Source organism: Emiliania huxleyi, assembly GCF_000372725.1.
Source record: "Emiliania huxleyi CCMP1516 chromosome Unknown EMIHUscaffold_136, whole genome shotgun sequence".
NCBI classification, from domain to species: Eukaryota; Haptophyta; order Isochrysidales; family Noelaerhabdaceae; genus Emiliania; species Emiliania huxleyi.
Window position 1 is genome coordinate 182,679 of NW_005201231.1, and position 21,860 is coordinate 204,538.

General features: G+C 67.1%; 2 protein-coding genes across 2 annotated transcripts; both read right to left on the minus strand.

Annotated features, from left to right (window-relative positions):
- Positions 1-10,021: 10,021 nt before the first annotated feature.
- Positions 10,022-10,324, minus strand: EMIHUDRAFT_48084 (hypothetical protein; the record flags this gene model as incomplete). Its single annotated transcript, XM_005788320.1, has 1 exon — positions 10,022-10,324. A coding segment is annotated over one exon (303 nt), but the record flags the coding sequence as incomplete, so codon positions are not given.
- A 9,648-nt stretch (positions 10,325-19,972) lies between these two features.
- On the minus strand, positions 19,973-21,244 carry EMIHUDRAFT_227067 (hypothetical protein; the record flags this gene model as incomplete). Its single annotated transcript, XM_005788321.1, has 3 exons — positions 19,973-20,247; positions 20,326-20,431; positions 20,573-21,244. The coding sequence occupies 3 exons, from the start codon at positions 21,242-21,244 to the stop codon at positions 19,973-19,975; spliced, it is 1,053 nt and encodes a 350-aa protein (XP_005788378.1).
- Positions 21,245-21,860: the final 616 nt, after the last annotated feature.

A 21,860-nucleotide genomic window follows, 5' to 3' on the forward strand; every position in this document is an offset into this window, starting at 1 on the left:
CCGTTCACGCCTCGCGCGGGTCGTGCGGAGGCGCGGGGGCGCACGCGCTGCAAGCGACGACGAGCTTGGCGTCGCTGCCGGCGCACGACGCGACCACCGACGTGAGCGTCAGCGCGGCGAGCGGCTCGGCGCGCCCGTGCAGGTCGTTGATCGCAACCACACGCAGGCTCTCGAGCTCAGCAGACACGGCCAGCTGCACGCCGGCGGCGGCGCCTCGCGACAGGGTCGCCGCGGCAGAGTCGGGCGGAGTGGCGGGCCCTACTCTCAGGTCGACCTCGACTTGATCTTCGGGGCCGTCTCGCCGCACAGCCGGGGTGGCGAGGGGGGGGGTGAGGGGAGGGGGTGGAGGGGGGGGGGTGAGGAGGGGGGGCGCCCGGCGGCGAGGCCCGCGGCGAGGACGGCGGCGGCGGCGGCGCGGCGCCCTCGTCTGGCGGCGGCTGGCCGGCGGGGGAGAGGGCGGTCAGGATCTGGGTGAAGAGGGTCCAGTCCGAGTAGGAGAGGCAACACTCGACCGGCGACTCGGCTCGCAGCTTGAGCTCCTACAGACAGCGCGGCTCCGCGAGGCGTCGGGGGGAGGGGCGGCACTGCCTCTGCGCCGCCCTCCGCAGCGTGCGAGCTCCGAGCGGCGCGGCCCGCCGCTGAAGCGCAGCGACATCTGGGTCGGCGCGAGGACAGTCGTCGTCTGCTCGCCGACCGCGTCGCAGACGAGGAGATGCACGTCGAGCGCGTCCGCGTCGACCTGCACATCGCGCCCCGAGCCGCGCCGCTTGACGCAGATGGCGCCTACCCGCCGCTCCGCGTGGGCTAAGGTGTGGACTCGCCCGACGGCGGGCCGCGCCCGCGCCAGACGCGGCGCCTCGCAGGGCGATGCCGCCCGTGCTGTCGAGCGACGGGTCGCGAGGGAGGAAGACCTGCTCACAGGAGCGGGTGTGGAGAGGCGCCGCTCACAGCGTGCAGGTGTGAAGAGGGAGGAAGACCTGCTCACAGGAGCAGGTGTGGAGAGGCGCCGCTCACAGCCGCCGCCGTCTCGGAGAAGGGTCTAGCGGGGAGGGGCGCCTCGCTCGCCTCGAGAGAGAGAACCAACACCTGGACCACGCGGCGGCCCGTGTGTGAGGAGACGCCGCCGCAGCCCGTCGGCAGAGAGAGAGGGGGGGGGGCGGGCGGGCGGGCGGGGAGAGGGAGAGGGAGAGGGAAGAGGGGGAGGGAGGGCGGGAAAGGGGGGGAAGGGGGGGCAACAGGAGAACCGCCGGGTTTCTCACCCTGGGGGCGAGGGCCGCCCCCTCCTCCTCCTCAGGCAGACTCACGAGCCGCTCGACCATGGGGGAGACCATGGGGGAGGCGACCGCGCCGATCGGGCCGGAGAGCGGCCTCGCGAGCGCCTCCGCCTCCTCCTCCGCCGAGAGCAAGCCGTCGCCTCCGCCCTCGCTGCGCGAGAAGAAGTCCGCCGCCGCCCGAAAGGCGCTCGCCGCGTACGTGATGTGCACGCCTGATTCGCTGACTCGCTCATGAGTGAAGTTGTTCACACCAGGCGGCCGCCGCGTGCGTGCCGCGCGCGCCGCAGACTGAGACGACCGTGGTCGCCTCGTGGCCGCGGCCTGGCAACCTCTCGACCGAGTGGCTCACCGACAGCTGCGCCGAGCTGGCGGCGGCCGGCTCCGCCGCAGGGTCGGACCACAGAAGCCTCTTGAGCCGCGAGCCGGTCGAGTCGGCTGGCCGCGTCCCTCGCCCCGACGGGTACCCGTCCCCGCGGCAGTCTTGGACGGCGAGCGCCGCGCTCGAGACGCTGTACACGGCCGAGTCGGCGCTCTGGCGCGCGCCGATGCGGACGCCACCCATCCACGCCAGCAGCAGCGGGCCGCCTCCGTCCTCGAGGGCCAGCTCCACCGCCGGAAGGACGAGGTCTAGCCTGCGGACAACTGCGGCGGCTGCAGGCGGCGCCGGGGTCTCCTCTTGAGACGGCGGCTGCGGCTGCGCGGCAGCGGCGCTGTCGGCAGCGGCGGCCCGCTCTGTGGAAGCCTCCTCCCCGCCCGCGGCAGGCGGCGGAGCGGAGGCCGCGTCCCCGCCGCCGGCGAGGTTGCGGGAGACGACGCCCATGAGCAGGTCGTACTGCGCCTTGGAGCAGGTGCACACCAGCTCGCTCCCGCTCCCCGAGATGAGCGTCGCGCGGCCAGCGCTCGCGCCGACGCCGCGCTCCACAGACAGCCGCAGCGACACGTCCTCGATCATCTGCGACAGCCCGCCCGTCGCCTCGAGCGCCCCCTCCCCCTCCGGCAGCAGCGCAGACAGCTGCATGCGCTCGATCGCGACCACGATGCAGTCAAGCAGCTCGGCGCCACCACCCCCCGGCCCGGCCGCGGTCCGGCGCTCCAGCGAGTTGTGCACCGCGATGCTGCCCAGGTCGCCGCGCAAGCCATCCGACGAGTCGGGCTCGAAGGGCAGGAGGACGAGCGGACTGCCAACCTCGATGTCGAGCGCGATCGCAGACGCGTCCTCGGCGCCGTCCGCCAGCACCGACCGAGCCACCTGCACCACCGTGCTCGCCGTCGCGCTCATCAGCGCGCCCAGCACGCCCTCCTGCAGGTAGCCGACGATGCGCATCACCGCCGGGTGCCAGTAGCTCACGCGCACCGAGCTCATCCGCAGCCGCAGCGACGTGTCGCAACGCAACGCCGCCCGCGCCGCCGCCCGCGCCTCCTCCGCCGGCGAGTCGTACTCGAACGTGAGCAGCGATTGGGCGCCCTCGCGCAGGCCGAGCATCTCGTACTCGCCGCCCGCCACGGTGGACGTGTCCTGCACCGTCAAGTTGCCCAGCTGACCGCTCACCGACATGCCGCCCTCGGGCAGGAACGACACCTCCGTCACCAGCTCGCGCATCGCAAACACGCCGAGCTGCTGCGCCGCGCCGCCCTGCACGTTGAGGCTCACGCTTAGTGCCTGCAGCTGCGCGAGCACGCGCAGGCCGCCGGCGCGCTGCTCGCCGTCCGCCGCGGGAGCCACCGCCGCCGCCGCCGTCCCCGCCGCCGTCCCCGCCGCCGCCGCCGCCGACGCCGCCGCCGCCGCCGCAGGAGCGCCGAGCGATGCGGCGTCGGGCGGCGCAGCGGCCGCGGCTCCGGCGGCGGGTGAGCGGAAGAAGGCGAGGAGCGCGGTGATGGTGGCGGGGTTCCACTCGAGGTGGAGCCGGTTGAAGCGCACGTGCAGCTCGTCGGCCGCCCCCGCCGCCGAGCGCAGGTACTGCAGCTGCACGATCTCGTCGTTGCCTTCTGCTGGCGAGTCGTCGATGAGCCCGCCCACCGTGCTCAGAGAGCTGAGCAGCCGCTGGCCGTCGTTCATGGCGTCGGTGATCATCAGCGCCTCGAGCGCGGCCTCCAGCGAGGTCGCGCCGTCGCCGCACCGCTCGTAGGTCAGCCGAAGGCGGTGCATCGTCACGAGGGCCAGCTGCTGCGGCTGGTCGGCGCCGCCGAGCATGGAGAGCATCGCCAGCGGAAGCTCAAAGCGGAAGGAGAGGGTGGGCAGCGAGTCGCACTCTGTCGAGGCAGCCTCGCACTCACGCTCCACCAGCTCCGTCTCCCCGCCCGCGGCAGGCGGCGGAGCGGAGGCCGCGTCCCCGCCGCCGGCGAGGTTGCGGGAGACGACGCCCATGAGCAGGTCGTACTGCGCCTTGGAGCAGGTGCACACCAGCTCGCTCCCGCTCCCCGAGATGAGCGTCGCGCGGCCAGCGCTCGCGCCGACGCCGCGCTCCACAGACAGCCGCAGCGACACGTCCTCGATCATCTGCGACAGCCCGCCCGTCGCCTCGAGCGCCCCCTCCCCCTCCGGCAGCAGCGCAGACAGCTGCATGCGCTCGATCGCGACCACGATGCAGTCAAGCAGCTCGGCGCCACCACCCCCCGGCCCGGCCGCGGTCCGGCGCTCCAGCGAGTTGTGCACCGCGATGCTGCCCAGGTCGCCACGCAAGCCATCCGACGAGTCGGGCTCGAAGGGCAGGAGGACGAGCGGACTGCCAACCTCGATGTCGAGCGCGATCGCAGACGCGTCCTCGGCGCCGTCCGCCAGCACCGACCGAGCCACCTGCACCACCGTGCTCGCCGTCGCGCTCATCAGCGCGCCCAGCACGCCCTCCTGCAGGTAGCCGACGATGCGCATCACCGCCGGGTGCCAGTAGCTCACGCGCACCGAACTCATCCGCAGCCGCAGCGACGTGTCGCAACGCAACGCCGCCCGCGCCGCCGCCCGCGCCTCCTCCGCCGGCGAGTCGTACTCGAACGTGAGCAGCGATTGGGCGCCCTCGCGCAGGCCGAGCATCTCGTACTCGCCGCCCGCCACGGTGGACGTGTCCTGCACCGTCAAGTTGCCCAGCTGACCGCTCACCGACATGCCGCCCTCGGGCAGGAACGACACCTCCGTCACCAGCTCGCGCATCGCAAACACGCCGAGCTGCTGCGCCGCGCCGCCCTGCACGTTGAGGCTCACGCTTAGTGCCTGCAGCTGCGCGAGCACGCGCAGGCCGCCGGCGCGCTGCTCGCCGTCCGCCGCAGGAGCCACCGCCGTCCCCGCCGCCGCCGCCGCCGCCGCCGCCGCCGCCGCCGCAGGAGCGCCGAGCGATGCGGCGTCGGGCGGCGCAGCGGCCGCGGCTCCGGCGGCGGGTGAGCGGAAGAAGGCGAGGAGCGCGGTGATGGTGGCGGGGTTCCACTCGAGGTGGAGCCGGTTGAAGCGCACGTGCAGCTCGTCGGCCGCCCCAGCCGCCGAGCGCAGGTACTGCAGCTGCACTAGCGAGGACTCCTCCGGACCGCCCCCTGCAGAGGCTCGCGATGGGTTCGACTCCACCAGCCGCGAGCGGAGAGGATCCTGAGGAGACATGGGATTGGGGCAGGGGCGAGCCGTGTGGAGAGAAGGCAGGGGACAGGAGGGAGAGGGAGAGAGTCGGCGGACAGCACAAAGAGAAGGCAGCGGAGAGCGAAGCGAGGCGGGCAGGCATGGGAGCAGCAGAGAGCAGGGAGGCGGCGAGGAGGCAGGGGGCAGTTGCGACCGCCGCGGTGCGATCGTCGACGTAGAGCTCGTCGAGCCGGAAGTGGGCGCCTTGCCCCGCCACGTCTCGGTGCGCGGTGAGCTCGATGCCGCCCGCGTGGAGCGACGCCAGCGGAGCGCCTTCGCGTCCGACCAGCGACAGCCGGACCCGCTGCACGAGGAAACGCGCCCGCGTCCTCTCAATCGTGGCCAGCGGCTGCGCGCCCGCGGGAAGGTCGGCGCCCTCCGCGGCCAATGCGGCGGGCACGCCGGCCTCGCCGGCTGGCTCGGCAGTGCCGCTCTGCAGCGACTCGAGGATGGCAGCGGCCATGCGCAGCTGCTCGGGCGACAGCTGCAGGTGCAGCGACTGCGAGCTCGCCTCGGAGAGGGAGCCTATTCGCAGCTTGCCGTTTGGTACGCCGCGGCTCTCTTCTCCTGCCCAGCCTCGCTTCGGAGAGGGAGAGCCGGAGACGACGACGTGGTTGAAGGCGTGCGACGAGGGCGGCAAAATGCAGCGCTGCAGGCCGACGTCGACGCCGAGCTCGTAGACCTGTGCACAGCGACGCGCGTGTTAGGACGCCGCCGACACCTCAACAGACCGCCGCATCCGAGCACCAGGTAATGGGCCCGCTCTGGCGCCGCGCGCAGGCTGGCTTTGCTCGGCGAGAGGATGACCTGTTCACAGCGTGCAGGTGTGAAGAGACGCCGTTCACAGCTCCTCAAGCAGCTCGGCGAGAGGAGGACCTGCGAGAGACGAGCGGAAGCGAGCCGAGGTGCAGCCGAGGTCTAGCCGAGGTGCAGCCGAGAGGCGGCCGAGAGGCAGCCGAGAGGCAGCCGAGAGGCAGCCGAGAGGCAGCCGAGAGGCAGCCGAGAGGCAGCCGAGAGGCAGCCGAGGTGCGGCCGAGGTGCAGCCGAGGTGCGGCCGAGGTGCAGCCGAGAGGCAGCCGAGGTGCGGCCGAGGTGCGGCCGAGAGGCAGCCGAGAGGCAGCCGAGGTGCGGCCGAGGTGCAGCCGAGGTGCAGCCGAGGTGCAGCCGAGGTGCAGCCGAGGTGCAGCCGAGGTGCAGCCGAGGTGCGGCCGAGAGGCAGCCGAGGTGCAGCCGAGGTGCAGCCGAGGTGCAGCCGAGGTGAGGCCAAGGTGCAGCCGAGGTGCAGCCGAGGTGCAGCCGAGGTGCAGCCGAGGTGCGGCCGAGGTGCAGCCGAGGTGCAGCCGAGGTGCAGCCGAGGTGCAGCCGAGGTGAGGCCAAGGTGCGGCCGAGGTGCGGCCGAGGTGCAGCCGAGGTCCAGTCTGTTCGGGGAGAGGGTGGCCTGGATCGAGCTGATGCTGAGCGCGAAACGGTCGTACAGCCACTCCGGTCCGTCGCCGCTGCCCTCTGCAGACGCGTCGGCGGCGGCGGCGGCGGCCGTCTCGCCGCCCTGCGCCACCATTGAAGCGAGGCTGATCGCGCCCATGTCAAGGACCAGCACGCCCGTGTCGGGCGAGCTCAAGTCCTGCGGCGGCACGGGCAGTGTCCGGCACGTGTCTCGGAAGTGTCCGGCACGTGTCTCGGAAGTGTCCGGGACGTGTCTCGGAAGCGGCTCGGGACGGGGAGCTCGAGTCCTGCGGCAGGATGAGGCGCGGCGCGGCGAGGCGCAGCTGCACGTCGGTCGACTTTCGTCGCGCGAGAACCGACTCGAGTGTCACCTCGCGCAGACTCTCTGCCTGCTGCCGCACGAGCTGCGCCAGCTCGGCTCGCTCCGACTCTCCGAGCACGTCGAGGAAGCGGCGGACCCGGTCGAGAAGGCGGGCGTTGTGCACGAGCTCGAGCGGCGTCGCGACGGTCACCTCGAGGCGCTGATCCACCGGCTGCAGCTTTGCAGGGCAGTGCAGCAGCCGAAACGTCCACTGAGGGGCCACCTCGACCTCGCCCTCACCCTCACCCCCCGCCCCCGCCCCCCCCGCCGCGGCGCAGACGGGCGAGGGTGGCGCCGCCCGCACCACCGCCGCGCCAAACGACCCGAACGCCGCCGTGCAGTCGGTGAGCTCCACGCCGGCGAGACTGCCCTCGACAAGCGTGCCGGCGTACAGGCTGGCGGCGTGCATGGACAGGCGGGAGAGAGTGAGCCGCGCGACGCTCGCGCTCGCGGCGGCGCCGCCCTCGCTCTCGGGCGGCGCCGCCTCGACCAGGACCAGGGAGAGCTCGTCTAGCCGGGCGCGCAACTCGTACTCGACGCTGCCCGCGTCGCCGTCCTCGGCGGCCTCCTCCTCCGGCGGGGGAGTACCGGCGAGCAGCGCCGCAAGCTGCTCGCGCTGCTCGCTGCTCAGCGGCGTGCCCTCCACCTCCAGCTCGCCGTCGACGACGGCCGGCGCGTTCTCGAGGCTAGCGGGCTCCGAACCCGTCACCCATCCCCACCACGTGCCGCGCGCCTCGGCCGCCGGCGCCGCCGGCTGCTTGGCGGCCGCGCGCTCGGCGTCGAGCTGCAGCGTCGCGAGGGAGCGAAAGTGCAGGATGTCCTCCACCGAGAGCTGGTCCCGCTCGAGCGCGCGAAGCTCACGCGCCTCGCTTGGCTCGAGCTCGGGGGACGCGCCTTGCTCGCGCTTGAACAGCCCGACGTACCGCAACCGCACCTCGCGCCGCGCCTCAAAGAAGCCTGCGCCCAGCCGCCAGCCGCGCTGCCGCCGCCCCTCCGCGACGATGCGCCGCAGCGCGAGCCGCCACGCAGACCGTGCCGACGGGCCGCCGACGATCGGGCGCAGCAGCGCGTCGTTGTCGGCTGCGGAAGATGTGCCGCCCGAGAGGGCGGAGGCCTGGAACCGGTGCACGAACTCGGCCAGCCGCGAGCAGTCGCGCAGCTGCTGCTCGGCGAGTCGGACCTCGAGCGCGGAGAGCGATACCGTGGTTGCCGCCTTCGGCTGCTGCGCGAGGAGCGCCTCCTGCCTGCTGCGGTGCAGCACCACCTGCAGCCGAGGTGTAGCCGAGGTGCAGCCGTCGAGGTGTAGCCGAGGTGCAGTCGAGGTGTGGCCGAGATGCATGTGTGCGTGTGCGTATGAGTGTGCGTCCGACCGGTTGCGGTGCAGACACCACCTGCACGCTCGCGGAGATCGGGACCATCACGTAGTGCGGCGCAAGTGCAGACGACCCCCTCCCGCCGCCGCCTCCGCCTCTTCCGCCTCCGCCGCCTCCGCCGCCGCCTCCGCCGCCTCCGCCGCCTCCGCCGCCTCCGCCTCTGCTGCTTCCTCCCGCAGTGATCCCCGCCTCGCCCTCGCCGCCTCCTTCATCGCTGTGGACCAGGCCGCGCAGCCAGCGCGCGGCCGCGTCGAGCGTCGCGTCCGGCTGCAGCACCCTGACGCTCGCGGAGGGGTGGGTCAACCCGAGGTCGCCCCGAGATCGCCCGAGATCGCCCGAGATCACCGCGAGGTCGCCTGTCGCAGGCGCAGTGGTGGTAGACGGCGAGGCAGCGCAGCGCGGCCACCTTGTACTGCACGGACCCATCCGCGTTGTAGGCTCGCTCTCCCCTCTCATCGGCCGAGTAGACGGATAGCTCCGCCAGCGTGGCGCCGAGGGCAAACGGGGCGGTCGAGTTGAGCGCGTCTTCGTAGCGGACGTGCACGCTCCGGAAGGAGAGCTGCACGTTGTTGACGATCCGCGTCAGCAGAGACAGCCGCCCTCCCTGCCCCGCGCCGCCGCCGTCCGCCTCGGCCTCCGTCTCCGACGCCCTCTTGCCGCCCTCCGCCGTCGAGCGCTGTGCGGAGAGGTGGTCGATCCTCGCCTGCTTGCGCGCCCAGCGCCACTCCCGCTTCGCGCCCTCGTCCGAGCGCGACTCGTCCACCGGAGACGCGACCAGGTAGATGCCGTCGAGCGTGATTGTCACCGGCTCCGAGCCGAGACGGTTCCAAGGCAGCTGCAGCTCGGCCCTCTCGATGTACCCGGCTTTGATGTCGAGAGGGAGGCCCCATGCGTACAGCGCCTCGCGACGCAGCTTGAGCCGCTCGAGCGTGATGTGTCCCTTCCAAACCGCAACCTTGAGCGAATTGCGGTCGATGTCCTCGACATCTGCGCAGCGGCGGGCGGGGTCAGGAGATAGCGGCGGAGCGGGTGTGCGCGATTTTCGCACATTGGCCGAGGACGCGCTCGAGCACCGAGAGGGCGATGGACTCGAACATTGTCAAGCCCTGCGTGCGCTTGGCAGCGGCCGCAGCAGCCGACAGACGGGCGTACCTGGGGTTCGGCTCCAGGGTGTGGGGGAGACTGTAAAAAAAGAGAGAGGTCCAAAAATGGCCGCCCTCTACCCTACACGCTCGGCCCCTGCGACCACGCCTCGATCTTCTTGGGCAGCAGCTGGTTCATCAAGTCCTCTCCGTGGCCTAGGCAGCCGTGTTCGCCATTGCCCCACGTAAGGACGGCGCCGTCGGCGGGGAAGACGAGGTTGTGGTACTCTCCGACCGACACAGCAATGACGCGCTGGCCAGCCAATGCCTCGATCTTAGTGGTGCGGCACAGTTTGCGTGCAGCGCCAGCAGGGCCGACGCTGCGAGCACGAACGATGGGCAGTGGTACGGCATTGCAGGGCTGAGATTTCGGGATCTAACAAGCGAGTGTTGTACGTCTGGCAATGTTGTTTCAAGAAGCAGAAATCGCTCACTGTAAACACCCCCAAACCCCCAAACCCCCAAATCAGCAAAGGCCTCGATCTTCTTGGCGCACTTGGGCAGCAGCTGCATCTGCTCGTCGCCGTGGCCCAACTTGCCATACGCTCCATCGCCCCACCTCCAGACGCCGTCGGCGGTGATTGCCATGCTGTGGATGCGGGTGTAGCCGCTGACGTAGATGGCCTTGAGGTTGTCGAAGTCCAGATTGTCGGTGACGGAGATCATTTAAAGACGTCCTTGAGCGGCGTCATGATCTCCTCGACGACCTTGGACGAGAACTTGAGGGCGGAGGAGAGGAGCAGCTGGTCGTCCGTCGTGATCGCCTGGTCCGTCATGTGCATCTCGAGCAGCTTGTCGAGCTGCTGGCGCGTGTACGCAGTCGACATCTCGCGGCCGAGGACCAGGTCGAGCACCCTGGCGATCGGGAGGGTGATCGGCATGAGCAGGTACATGAGCGGCCGCACGAGGCACGTCGAGGCCGCGCCGATGCGCAGCCCGTGACGCGAGCAGACGGCCTGCGGGATGATCTCGCCGAAGACGACGATGACGGCCGTGGCGATGAGCCCGCCCGCGAGGCCTGAGGTGAGGTCGGCCGAGAGGATCGAGATCATCGCGTTCACCAGCGTGTTGCCCAGCAGCAGCGTGCACAGCAGCAGGTTGCCCTTTTGCCGCAGCGGCCGGATGCGCATCGCCCATCGCTGCTCCGTCGGTGAGCCGCCGTGGATGATGATGTCGAGGCCCTCGATCGAGAGCGAGAGCAGCCCGAGCGTCAGGCCGGAGAACATGCCGGAGAAGAAGATCAGGACGATCATGCCGAGAATATTGGCAGGGCACGTACGACGCGGCCGACGGCGGATTGAGGCAATCGGCCGCGCACTCGAAGAAGTCGGGCTCGACACGCTCCTCGCAGGTGGCGCTGCAGTTGGGCCCGCTGCTCGGGAGGAGGTCGAGGGCGGCGGCCGGCGCGCAGCATGCGACAAAGAAAAAAGTCCGCAGCAGGAGCGGCGACAGCGCTGCTGCGTGCAGCCGGGCGTGCTCTTCACGCCGCGTGCGCTGCCGTCGTCGTGAGACAGTCGCCGACGGCGCTCTGCTCGTGCCACACTGCGCAGCCAGCATGATCACGCTCCTACGGCGACCCGCCGACCCGCCCGCCCGCGACCCCTCCGTACCCCACCCTCAGCGCGGATTGGCCCTGGCTGCGCGCCATGCGGGCACAGCCGGCTTGCTGGCGCCGCCGCTAGCGCCCTCAGCCGCCTCGCTCGCACCGCAACCTCCTCCTCCTGCATCATGGCCCTCCGCACGGCGGCCGTGCAGCCATGCGGGCTTGCTGGCTCCCGCGCCAGCACCCTCCGGCTCAGCCGCCTGCGCCTCGCCCCGGTCGGCAGCAGCCGCAGCGGCAACTGCAGCGGCAACTGCGGCGGCGGCAGTGAGAGGCGGTGCGCACACGCGCATGTGTGTGTGTCGGTGTGGAGAGGCAGGGGTTTCGTGTTCGCGGTGGTGCCGCCTGAGGGTCGTGGAGGGAGCGAATGTGTGTGTGCGCTGCGCAGGTAAGTCCAAAGCTGGACTTGGTGGTGGCACCAACAGCGGCGGCGGCGGCAGTGGGAGAGGAGAACCGGCGGCGAGCCGCGCAGAGTGCGATCGCGACACAGGGGTGGGAGAGACAGTACAAAACGCGTGCGCATTCGGTGACCGGCAAGGGAGCTGGCTCAGCACCGCAGCACCATAGGCGCCGGAGTGGGCTGCAACGGATGGCAGGAGCGACAGACGCGCAACGGATGGCAAAGTGCCGGCAAGAGAGTGAGCGTATGCGATTGCGTGTGCAGCTCGACGAGAGGGAGCGCTTGCCGCAGCTGGGTGAGCGTGAGGGGGCGAGGTGGTGGCGCTCCTGGGAAGAAGAGGAGCACGAACAAAACAAAGGAACCAAGGTCGGAGAGGAGGGCGTGTCAAGATTTTCACGGTTTCTCCTCGGCCGTTCGGGATTTTCGGTCTAGCCGATGAATAAACAACGGCGGCGTTTAGACAGACGATCCGGAGGGCGAGGGATGGCGAAGAGAGAGAGAGATTGTTTGTGGGATATGGCGCGACATTACGGGCAGGCGATGTTTTATCAGAGCGGGCCAGCCAACTGAGCCCGGATTAGCCGAGCTGGCCCTAGAGCCAAAACACGTGATTCACCTCTAGAGCTCGCTCTCGCCTCCTCGGAGCCTCAGCCAAAATCTGTCGCTCCAGCGCCGTCGTCCGGGCCCACGGCCGGCTCGCCATCTCGATTTCCACTCGCCCGATGCGCTCGGTCTCTGCTGACGGCTGCCGCAAGAGCGGCTGGCTCACGACAGCGTCTTGCCGGTTGTCGGATGGGAGAGTACGGGACGTCTGGAGTGTAACTGTGTACGTGAGATCGGTCTTGGTAACAAGCACAGTCGGTCTATCGAAGCGATGCACTCGTTTCCGTTGCCCTTCGAGCTTGACACAGAGCTCAGCGCGCCCCGCAAAACAGGAAGAGCCGTCCGGCAAGAAGATCTCGATAGGGAGCGAGAACCGTTAGAGGTGCTCCGAGAGGTATCAAGACTCCGTCATGACGCGGTAAGATTACTCCAAAAATGACCGCGCAGATGTCGAATCTCGTTGAGATATCTTGCAAAATCTGCTCTTCCCGAGCCGGCAGCACGCAGAGAGTCGCAGAAAGGCTACGAGTGCTCGACGAGTTTTGAGACCTGCGCGGTCAAACCTGGGGGGAACTGACCGCACCAGGACGGACGTCCGAAACCTGCGTGAGCACCTTTGACGATTCTCGCTCCCTATCGAGCTCTTCTTGCAGCGCGGCTCTTCCTGTTTTGCCGGCACAGAGCTCCGTGCAAGGCGTCCAGCGTGACGTGGCGAGTATATCGCTTCGACGGATCGACCGTGCTTGTTATCAAGACTGATATGACGTACACAGTGACACATCAGACGACACATATTCTCTCACCCGGCGGGCCGCAAAACGCTCTCGACAAGAGCCACACAAAGCCACCCGCGCGGCAAGCCGCTCGTCGGACAGGCGTGCTCGATCGATGTCGGAGAGCCAAGGACAAGCCCGGAGGGCAGCCACGCAGAGTGGCGCCACTTCTCGAGCGTCGGCTTGCGCCGGAGCGCCGCAGCCAACCGTGCAGCGAGCGAGTCGGACAGAAGCCGCTAATCCGCCTCCAGGGTTGACTGGTAAGGGCGCCACACCCTTCACGATAAGAGTCGTGTACGAAAGGGAGGTGCTCATGTCGTCATGACCGAGGCACCACTCAAGAACAGCGTTCCTCGAGGCGCCACACGCTTCGTAATCGTATGCGGAATATACGGCGTTTGCATAGAGGCGACGCAAGTCGTGGGGGGTGAGCTTGGTGTCGATGAGGGTGCGTACGCGTGAGCTTCGAGTTGGTCACGCGCCACTCGCGCTTGGGTGCGATGCTGACGTCGCATCCGGGCAGCAGGCACGTGATAAGCTCATGCACGGTCTGCAGGGCGGCGGTCATGCTCTGGCTGAGGAGCGGCATGCGCTCGTCGGCCTTCTTGGTGCTGACGACGTCGAGCGGAGCGAGCACGATGCGCCGCGTGATGGGCGCCGCGTCCCGGCGGCGGCGGAAGGGCCACGCCTCAGCGGGCGTCGTGTAGAAGATGCGGAAGCTGTCGTCGTCGTCGCGCTCGCGCGCCTGGTAAAAGTGGACGGCAGAACCGTCTGTCCAGAGAGCGTTCTCCAGCCACTGCTCAGGCGTCCACGGCGATGAGACGATCTCGCCGTACGCGCGCCACCACGGCGCAAGCGAGAAGTAGCCGTCAAGCGTGGTGCGCTTCGAACGCAGCTCCAGAAGCTTTGCCTCATCGCGCTCGCGGCCACCAGGGTGCGCCTGGTCCCAGATGCGCCACCACCGTCGAAGCCAGCGCAAGTATCTGGCGAAGCCCTCGATCTGGTGGCGCACCTCGACGTTGCTGATGCTCTCGAGGTCCGTCATGTCAAAGGTGGTGCGGTCGGGAATGAGGGAATGAGGCTCCTTGACAACGGGTATGAAGCGGAGCTGTATGCGGCCGTGGAGCACGCGGCACGCAAGACGCACGGGCAGCAGGTCGTAGAGTTGAATGGCTGACAGGATGAGGTCGAGGAGCTCGGGCGCGCCCTCGAGAGCGTTCATCGGGCACGCTCGGTGGTCGGCGTGTCGCGGTCCGGGCACGCGGGTGTCAGTCCTACCAGCATGTCGACGCAAAGAGACCCCAAGGTAAGGTAAGGTAAGGTAAACTTCTCCACACACACGAGGTGGTGGGGCAAGGGGGGGCAACCCTCGCGTCTCCACGTCTGACGACAGGAGCCCCACGGCATTCAAAGTGCAAGGCCCAGTGCGCGTGGGTGAGCGGTGTGTGTGTGTGTGTGTGTGTGTGTGTGTGTGTGTGTGTGTGTGTGTGTGTGTGTGTGTGTGTGTGTGTGTGTGTGTGTCTCACGTCACTGCATCCTCCGCCGGTTCCTCCCGTCGCCTCTTCTTTGTTCGAATGTTTTTCAATCCATCCTTCACGAAGCCCTCCCATGTAGCTAGCGTTCTTGGCGAATGTCTCGAAATGGCCAGCAGGCGCTGTCTGCTCGCGGTCTGTGCGGGCCGCTCGTCCTCCTCGCCCTTCTTTCGTCCTCCCGTCCCTCCCCTCCACCATGGCCTTCTCGGCACTTCTTTCTCCATCCGCCTCGCCCTGCCTTTTCGCATCGTGCCGTTCGCCCTCCATTCGGTGACCTCCATGGCTGTCCGCCCCTTTTTGGGTGGCGCTCTCGATACGGTTGCGTCAACCTCGACGTCGCTGTCGCCCTCCCCGTCCCCGCCGGCGTCCGTGCCTCGGTTCGCGTCATCGGTAGCGTCTCCGTTGTTCCCTCGTGCCCTGCCGTCGCCCTCTCTGCTCGGGCCGTTAGCGATTTCGCTCCTCCTGCGTGTCGCCCCTCCGTCCCCTCCCCTTTCTTCGTCGTCATCGTCGCTGTCGCGAAAGCCCTCCGGTCCCTCGATTCCCTCGCCTATCCCCTCCGCTGCGTCGTCCCAGTTTATATCCTCATCCTCTGCGCACGTCGCGTTGGCTTCCTCTCTCCCCCTTTCCTCCCTGCCCCTCTCGCTGTCTGGTGTTAATGGACCCCCTTCCTCTCCCTCGCCACCGTCACCGTCACCATCCCCGTCGCTACCGCCCTCCATGCCCGCCGCCCTTTGTTTCACACTCGTCTCTGCCATGTCCGCCGTCGCCGCCGTCCTGTCTGCTGCGCTCTGTGCTCCGTGGTACAGTCGCTTATTGTTGCTCAGGATTAGCTCACGCACCAGGACAGCCTCCTGCTCGTTATTTTGGCTTGCCGATATGCATCCAAAGTTCCACGCTAGCTCCTCCTTCGTCACGTCTATCTTTTTGCAGTATCTCGCGAATGCCGTCCGTGCTTGCTGGGGTGTTATTGCGTTCGGATCCGCCCTGGTCCCCGCCTTGTATCCCATCTCCTTGCGGTGGCTCCTGTATGAGTCCCCATATGACCATGTGATTTCTTGGCCTTCCTTGACTCCCCTCTCTGCAAACAGGACCATCACCTGCGCAGCTGCCTTGCCTAATTGTATCTCCTCGTAGCGTACGAAGTGCGTCGCCCTCGTGCCTCGTTTCGGCTCATTCGATGCTGCAGGCCAGTCGAAGTTACACCGCGACGCTGTCAAAGTCGTCCCCGCTCTCGTCGTCACTTCCATCCAGCTGCGTCCCCCCTGCTGCCGTGTGTCGTGATAGTTCGTCTGGTGCTGTCTCTGGTGGCTGCGCCGTTCCTGTCCGGAAGATCTCCCCAGTGTAGATGCTACACACCTCAAATTTCTCTAGCCTCCTCGTCGCCAGTAGGCCAAGTTCCCCTTCCGCTATGCTAGAGGGGCCTACCTTCGCCCCTTCCACCGTGCCGCCCGTCGTTAGCATGGCCGTCGTTACTTTCGCCGCCGCCTCTGCTGCTTGTCGGCGGAGCGCCTCGCGCCTTCCCTCGTCTCCATGCTCCTGGTCTTGTTCTTTTTGTTTTCCTGCGCTTCCTGTCGCTGGTCCGGCGACGTATCTTGCCGTCTGCCTTCGCTTCCTGGCGGGCCGCGTTTCCTTCCCCTCGTCCCGTCTGTTTTCTCCTGCGTGGTCGCCCTCGCGTGCGCCGCTCGCCGTCTGTTCTCCTCTCTGCTCGCCGTCCTCGTCCCCTCGCTGTCGTCGCTTCCCTCCGGCGCTCGCCGCATCGTCGTTCCTCTCACCGCGTTTCCTGCGCTGGCCTTCGCCTTCGAGCTCGCAGTGGGTCGTTTTGAGTGTCATCCCCATCGCTCTCGTCGTTCTGCCTCTCCCCGCTTCGAGGCGTCTCTCTGCCTCTTCCCTTTCCTTCTCCTCGGCATCACGTTGTCGATGTCGCCTCCGTCGCCAGCAAATACACGCATTCGCCGCCCACTCCATTTCTCGTATCCTCTCCTTCCTTTCCTTCTGTCCCTCTCTCAGGCGTTCTGTTTCCGCGGCTACTCGTTCCTTCCTCTCCGCCTCGAGTCCCTTCCTCTTCCCTTCCCGTACTTTGATTATTGATGCCGCCGTCTGCTGCAGTGCCTTGAGTGAAGTCACCACCCGTGTGTCATACTCCCTCATGATGTCTTCTGGCGGGTCCTGGTCCATCACACTCGGCTCGGGTAGTCGTCCAGCTAGCAGTTGCTCCATCGCCTCCCATTCCTCGTCGCTCTCCCTTCTCCCCGCGCATCTCTTCGTCGCCCCAGCAATGGCGCGTACAGCGAGCGCCTGGGCTTCGCACTCTGCGGTGTGGGCGAGTGTCCGCCTCCTTGACTTCGGCGGCGTCCATCGTAGCGCCTTGAGCACGTCCGCCGCGCCTTTCCTCATCGCCCGGTGGTGCTCCCTCCTCTCCCCCTTCACCGCCTCGCACTCGGCGCATAGGACGTGCCTAGTGTTAGCTATTGTCCTGCAACATCCAGGATGCCAGCAACCTTCAGCCCCATCGGCACATGCTCCTCCTCCCTCCTCGTCCCACCCGTCCTGCCACGCCTCTGCCTCTAGGCTGGCCCTCCATCGCCTCCCGTGCTCTATACCTCGGGTCTGTCCCGTCCGCATGCCGTGTACCAGCCTTAGCCTCGCCTTCTCCCCGCAGGCCTCGGGCTGGCGCTGGGTCGATTTTGGACCCCGTTCTCTGTCTCCCTCGTATCTCGTGTCGCCTGATATCGTCCCCGTCGCCTTGATTACCGTCCTCCACACGTTGTCGTCTCCTCCCTTTCGCGCTGCGTGCCCGCCGTCCAGCCGCTTTCGTACCCACCGCCCAATTTTCTCCTTCGCTTCTTGATACAGCCTCCTGTCTCGGATCTCCGGCGCCTGCCCCTCCTCCTCATGCATGTAGATGCATGCCCTGTTCGTCACGTGTCGTGCTAGGTCCATCTCGTACGCGCTCGTTACCCTGCTCCGCAGGTGTGCCTTTGCCGCCGCGTCCGCCATGGAATTGGGCGCGTTGCCCGCATGCCCCTCCGTGAAGATGAAAATCACGTACCCTCCGTGGCGCTGTATAATGTCGATTTGTGCTTGCACCGCCGCATTGAGTGCGCTCCTATTTGTCTCGCCGCGTGTCCGCCCCCGATACGCCCGTTCGATCTCCTTGAGCGCCGTCTCGCTGTCCGACATTACTAGGCATCGGTGAGGCTGGAGGGTCGTTTCTGTTTCGTCCGCCTTCGTGCGCAGGAAGCTGTAAATGGCGTACATCTCGGCGTCGACAATCTCCCACGATCCCGGCAGGGCGCCTCCCCATATTCCCCGTCCTATTCGCTCGTGAATCTGTGCCCTGGTCTCTTGTGTATCGTCATCTCCCTCTTTCGGCTGCACGCCCTCCCATCCCCCGAACGATGCTAGCCTTCCGTCTCGAGTCTCCTTCAGCGAGGCGTCCGTCGCTGCCGCCGCTGTGAAGTGGTGCCACTTGTGCAGGCGGCACGCCAGGTCCCTCGCCCTCCACGTCGTGCTCGTTCCCCGCTCTCGCATGATCCGACACTCGCTTTCGTCCATCACGATCTCGTTCTCGCCCTCTCGGTCGTGTAGTCGCTCTTGCGGCGCGCTCCGGATTGCGCCCTCCGCCTCGTCGCTCCTCAGATACAGTCGTAGGACGGGGTCGCGAGCAATGTCGTTCCTCCCGATCTCTTCGTATCCCGCCCTTCCTCCTCCCTTTGTCCACATCTCCTGTACCGCCCCTCCGATCTCCTCCTCGATCGCGACGTTGTCGAGTACCGCTTGCGGCGCACCTCGCCTCCACTCCCCGCCACCCACTAGGTCGTCTATCTCTTGCCCATGTCCGAGCGTGTCCGGTTCGTCACTCCCCCACCATGCGTCCCCGCCGATCGTCGCCTCTCCATCGGCGGCTACTCTCCACTCGTCGCCTCCCCCGTCCAGGGCCATCGTCTTTTTCGTCTTTTCCTTCTGCTGTGCATCGCTATCTGCTGCGTCGCTCTCTGTGCTCGGCTCCTTGCCTAGGTATAATGTTCTGAAGGGTAGCGCCGAGCTATGTCTGTCGCGTCCGGTCTCGTTGCGCGTGCTCTCTTTGATGTTGTCTTGGCGTTGTCCTGCCTCGTCACTGTGGGAGGCAACCTCGACGTGTCGTTTTATTGTGGACCACATCCTGGTCAGCGTGTCGTCGTTTGGTCTCTGCGCCCCCGCCGTGTCCGCCCAGGTGTCGATTGCGGTTAGCATTGCTCGCATACCAGCCTCTCCTCTCGTTGCCGCTCGTTCGATGCGGTCGCGGGTGCTGAACGGTATTAATTTTGTGTCTTGCGCCTCCCTGAGCGCCTCTAGCTTCGCGCCCCCCATCGCCGCGATGGTCCGGTGGCGCTCCCATGTCCGTTTTGTCGCGCCCTTCCATTTAATTAGGTACTCCCACCGTTCGGTCGCGTCCTCTCCCGTCTCCCCCGTTCGTCGTGCCCCGTCGATTCGTTCGTACGTCCATTTGTCTTCGCCCTTTACTTGTCCATTTCGGACTCCCCTCTGTTCTGTCGACGCTTCCGCCGCAATTCGGATGGCTATTCTCTGATCACTTCTGTTCCATTCTAGCCCTGCCTCGTCCCATCGCTCGTGCCTCCCCGCAAACCATTGTGCGGTCGTCGCCTCTGGCTGTCCGTTTAACTCGCCTAGTAGCTGTTCGTAGTCCTCTTTATCTGTCTTGCCCCGCAACTCATGGACCCTCGATGCCTCAGTCCACGTCATCCATCCGTCGCCCTTCTCGTTTGTCACGTCGCTCCACCATACCAATCCGACCTCCGCGAGCCTCTTCTTGTATGTGCACCGTCGGGCGCCTCGCCTCCACATGGTCATGCTGTCTTCCCATAGTCGCGGGCCCCGCACTGTTTCCTGTTGGCCAGTCATCTCCCACAGGTCATCATCGAGGCCGTCTTTCATCTGCATCGACGTCCTCATGCCTCGTAGTCCTGCCCGATTCCGCTGTAGGTAGTATGCCTCCATCAGGTTTCCTTCATTTAGTTGCTCGTCGGGTATGAATGTCGTGTCCCATTCGAGTGGGTGTTTGCCGCGGCACCCCAGTCTCCATGCCGTCCTCGCCAGCGCATATCTCGCGACCATCCCCGCGGGTCGTCCCTCTGGTGCCGAGAGCATGTTGTCGATCGTGCTCATCCAGCTCGCCGTGGCTACCTGATACGTGTGCATGCTCCCTTCACCACCCTCTTCCTCCGCCGCGTATAGGTGTGCCTTCGGGTATGCTGTTCCTGCTCCCTGTCGCTCTATCGCGTCTCGCCTCGCAACTTCGATGGCGTCGCAGTCCTCCATCGTCATGACGGTCCCTCTTGCAGCCGCTCCGACCACCCCTTCCATCGCGGCGTTCATCGCTCGTTGCATCTCGTCCGCATTTAATTGCGTGAGCGCGCCCACCATTTTCATTAGCCGCGTCGCTTCCCTTCTCGTTTTTTGTCTCGCCGGTTCCATCCCCTTCTGCCACTGGGCGGTTATCGGGGTGCCCAGGTATTTGTAGATCTCGACCGCCGCCGCTTCCACCGCCGTTTGTCTCGCCGTCTGTACGTCGTCTTCTCCCTTGCTCGTCTGTCCTCTCGCTGTCGAAGTCGCCCTCTTGATGCTGCGTGGTGCCCGTATCTGTGGAATTTCCGTCCCGTCGAGGAGTCGCATTGGCGCGCCTTCTATGTTTCGTGCGATCCCATTCTCGAGAGACCCCAACGCGACCAGGGGGTCCCAGAGCGCTAGGACATGAAGGGGCCCGGGAGCCTTCATACTGTAACATGCACAGGAGTAAGGAGTAAGGAGCAAAAACAGCAAGCTGTGACCGGTAGCGGACTGACCGCCACCGTACCTCCGAAGAGGGACCAAACCTAAGCGGGTGCGCGGCACAGCGTGAGCTGGTTGGCGCTCGCAGAGCAGCCGCAGCCGCAGCCGGGGTTGATGTTGCACGTCATGTCGTACTCGAACACGGCACCATTTGAGCCGCGCTGGAACAGCCCGTCCTCCATCGTGGCCCGGATGTTGCAGGAGTGCAAGCAGAGGCAGTCCGTGGGAGTCGAGCTAAAGCTACTCCCGACGAAGAGGTCCGTGTTGAGAGGGGTGGGGCTGAGGCCGTGCGTCGGATGCGCCACGCCGAGGAGCTCGCCTGTGACGGCGGAGGCAGGAGGCAGGTCTGACACGTGTTGGTCGGTGGAGACCAGAGCCGTTTGGCGGGCGAGCGCACCGCCATCCCCCACAACCTGCTGGTTGGTGGAGCAAGTGAGCGCCTCGCCTCCGGGCGCACACGTGCAGTCGCCGCCCGAGCCGTCCAGCCAGTAGCTGTAGTTTTGCTGCACGACCACGCTGGCGCCGCAAGGATGTGGAGGCGGTGGCGAGGGAGCAGGAGAAGGGGGCGGCGGCATCGACGGGAGGGGAGAAGTGGGCGGCGGCGGCGGCGGAGCGGGGGACGGTGGCGGAGAGGCCTGCAGCACCGGCCCCTCCGGCCCGAACTGTGCGCTGACGTGCGCTCTGAAGGCGTCTGGGCATGCCACCTTCCTGAACCTGAGCCGCGACGGGTCTCCGCGCGTCCAGCCCCAGGAGGTGAAAAGCCGGCAGCCGGCGACGAACGGTGCCGGAAGCTGGTCGCACAAGACAGCGCACTGGCGCGTGTCGGCGCAGCTTTCCCACCATCGGCCGAGTAGTTCGCTCTGCTCCTGGTTGTCGAACCCCGTTCCCGCTCGCTCGCTGCACACGTTGGCTGTGGACGCGGGCAGAAAGTCGAAGCCGGGAGCCGCAATGTCAACATGGAGCTCGCCGTCCCCGCAGCCGTTGGTCCACGGCGGACAGCGGTTCTTTTTCATCACGACAGCCGTCCAGCCCGCATTAACGGCGTCAGGATTCTGCACAAGCAGGCAGTTTCCACAGCCGCTGGGTATCGGGGTGCGTCCGCAGCACGGGTCGTCGTCGCCAAGCATTGCAGCGAGGCTGTCCGAGGCAGCGCCGAGTAGCCACATCCGCTCCCCGTAGGCTGCGCCGCCGTGGTCTGCGGGGTCCTGAGGACCATAGCCCGGCGGCGAAACGTAGGCTGCTCCTTCTTTCCACGGCTGAAGCGTCGTGGCGTCACAGCCCTGTCCATTACAATCCCAGTAGTGCGTCGCTGCCATCAGTCGGTCGTCCCACGCAGGCGGCGGTGGCGATGGAGGAGGTGGTCTCGGCGGTGCCGCGGGCGTTGTCTCGGAGTTAGGGGTCGCCAAGGTGACATTGTTGGTGTTCTCGCTCTCTTGCCGGTCCGCGCTTACGAGGAGGCCGACGCCAAGAGCGAGACCAATCACGGCAAGGGCGAGGCATGCGAGGAGCCAGCGCCTGCCGGCAGCCCACGAGTTAGCCACCACGTGGCTCCGGCGTCCAGTGCGGCCTTGTCCGTTTTTCATGCAATCGCCACGCTTTAGCGCCCAAGGAACGCATTGCGAGAGAGTCTCGAGGTCTCGAGGTTTCATTACGTTTTTGTGGTTTGGCATATGGGGATCCCCCCCCCCCCCCCCAGGTTTCATTGCGACTCTACCGATAACAGTCATTGTTTAGCCGCGTGGGGCGTCCCTGTCCGGCTGGCCGCTAAGTGGCGTGGCGCTCACTCAGCCCTCAGTCTTCCTTCCGTTCATTCATTCAGCGATGGCGCGCTCGCCGGCCCGCGCGCGTGCGCGCGCATGCGCGAGCGTTCCGCCCACCTCTGGCGCGGCGGGACTGCGCCGAGTGGGCGAAACGTGTCCACGACCAAACAGT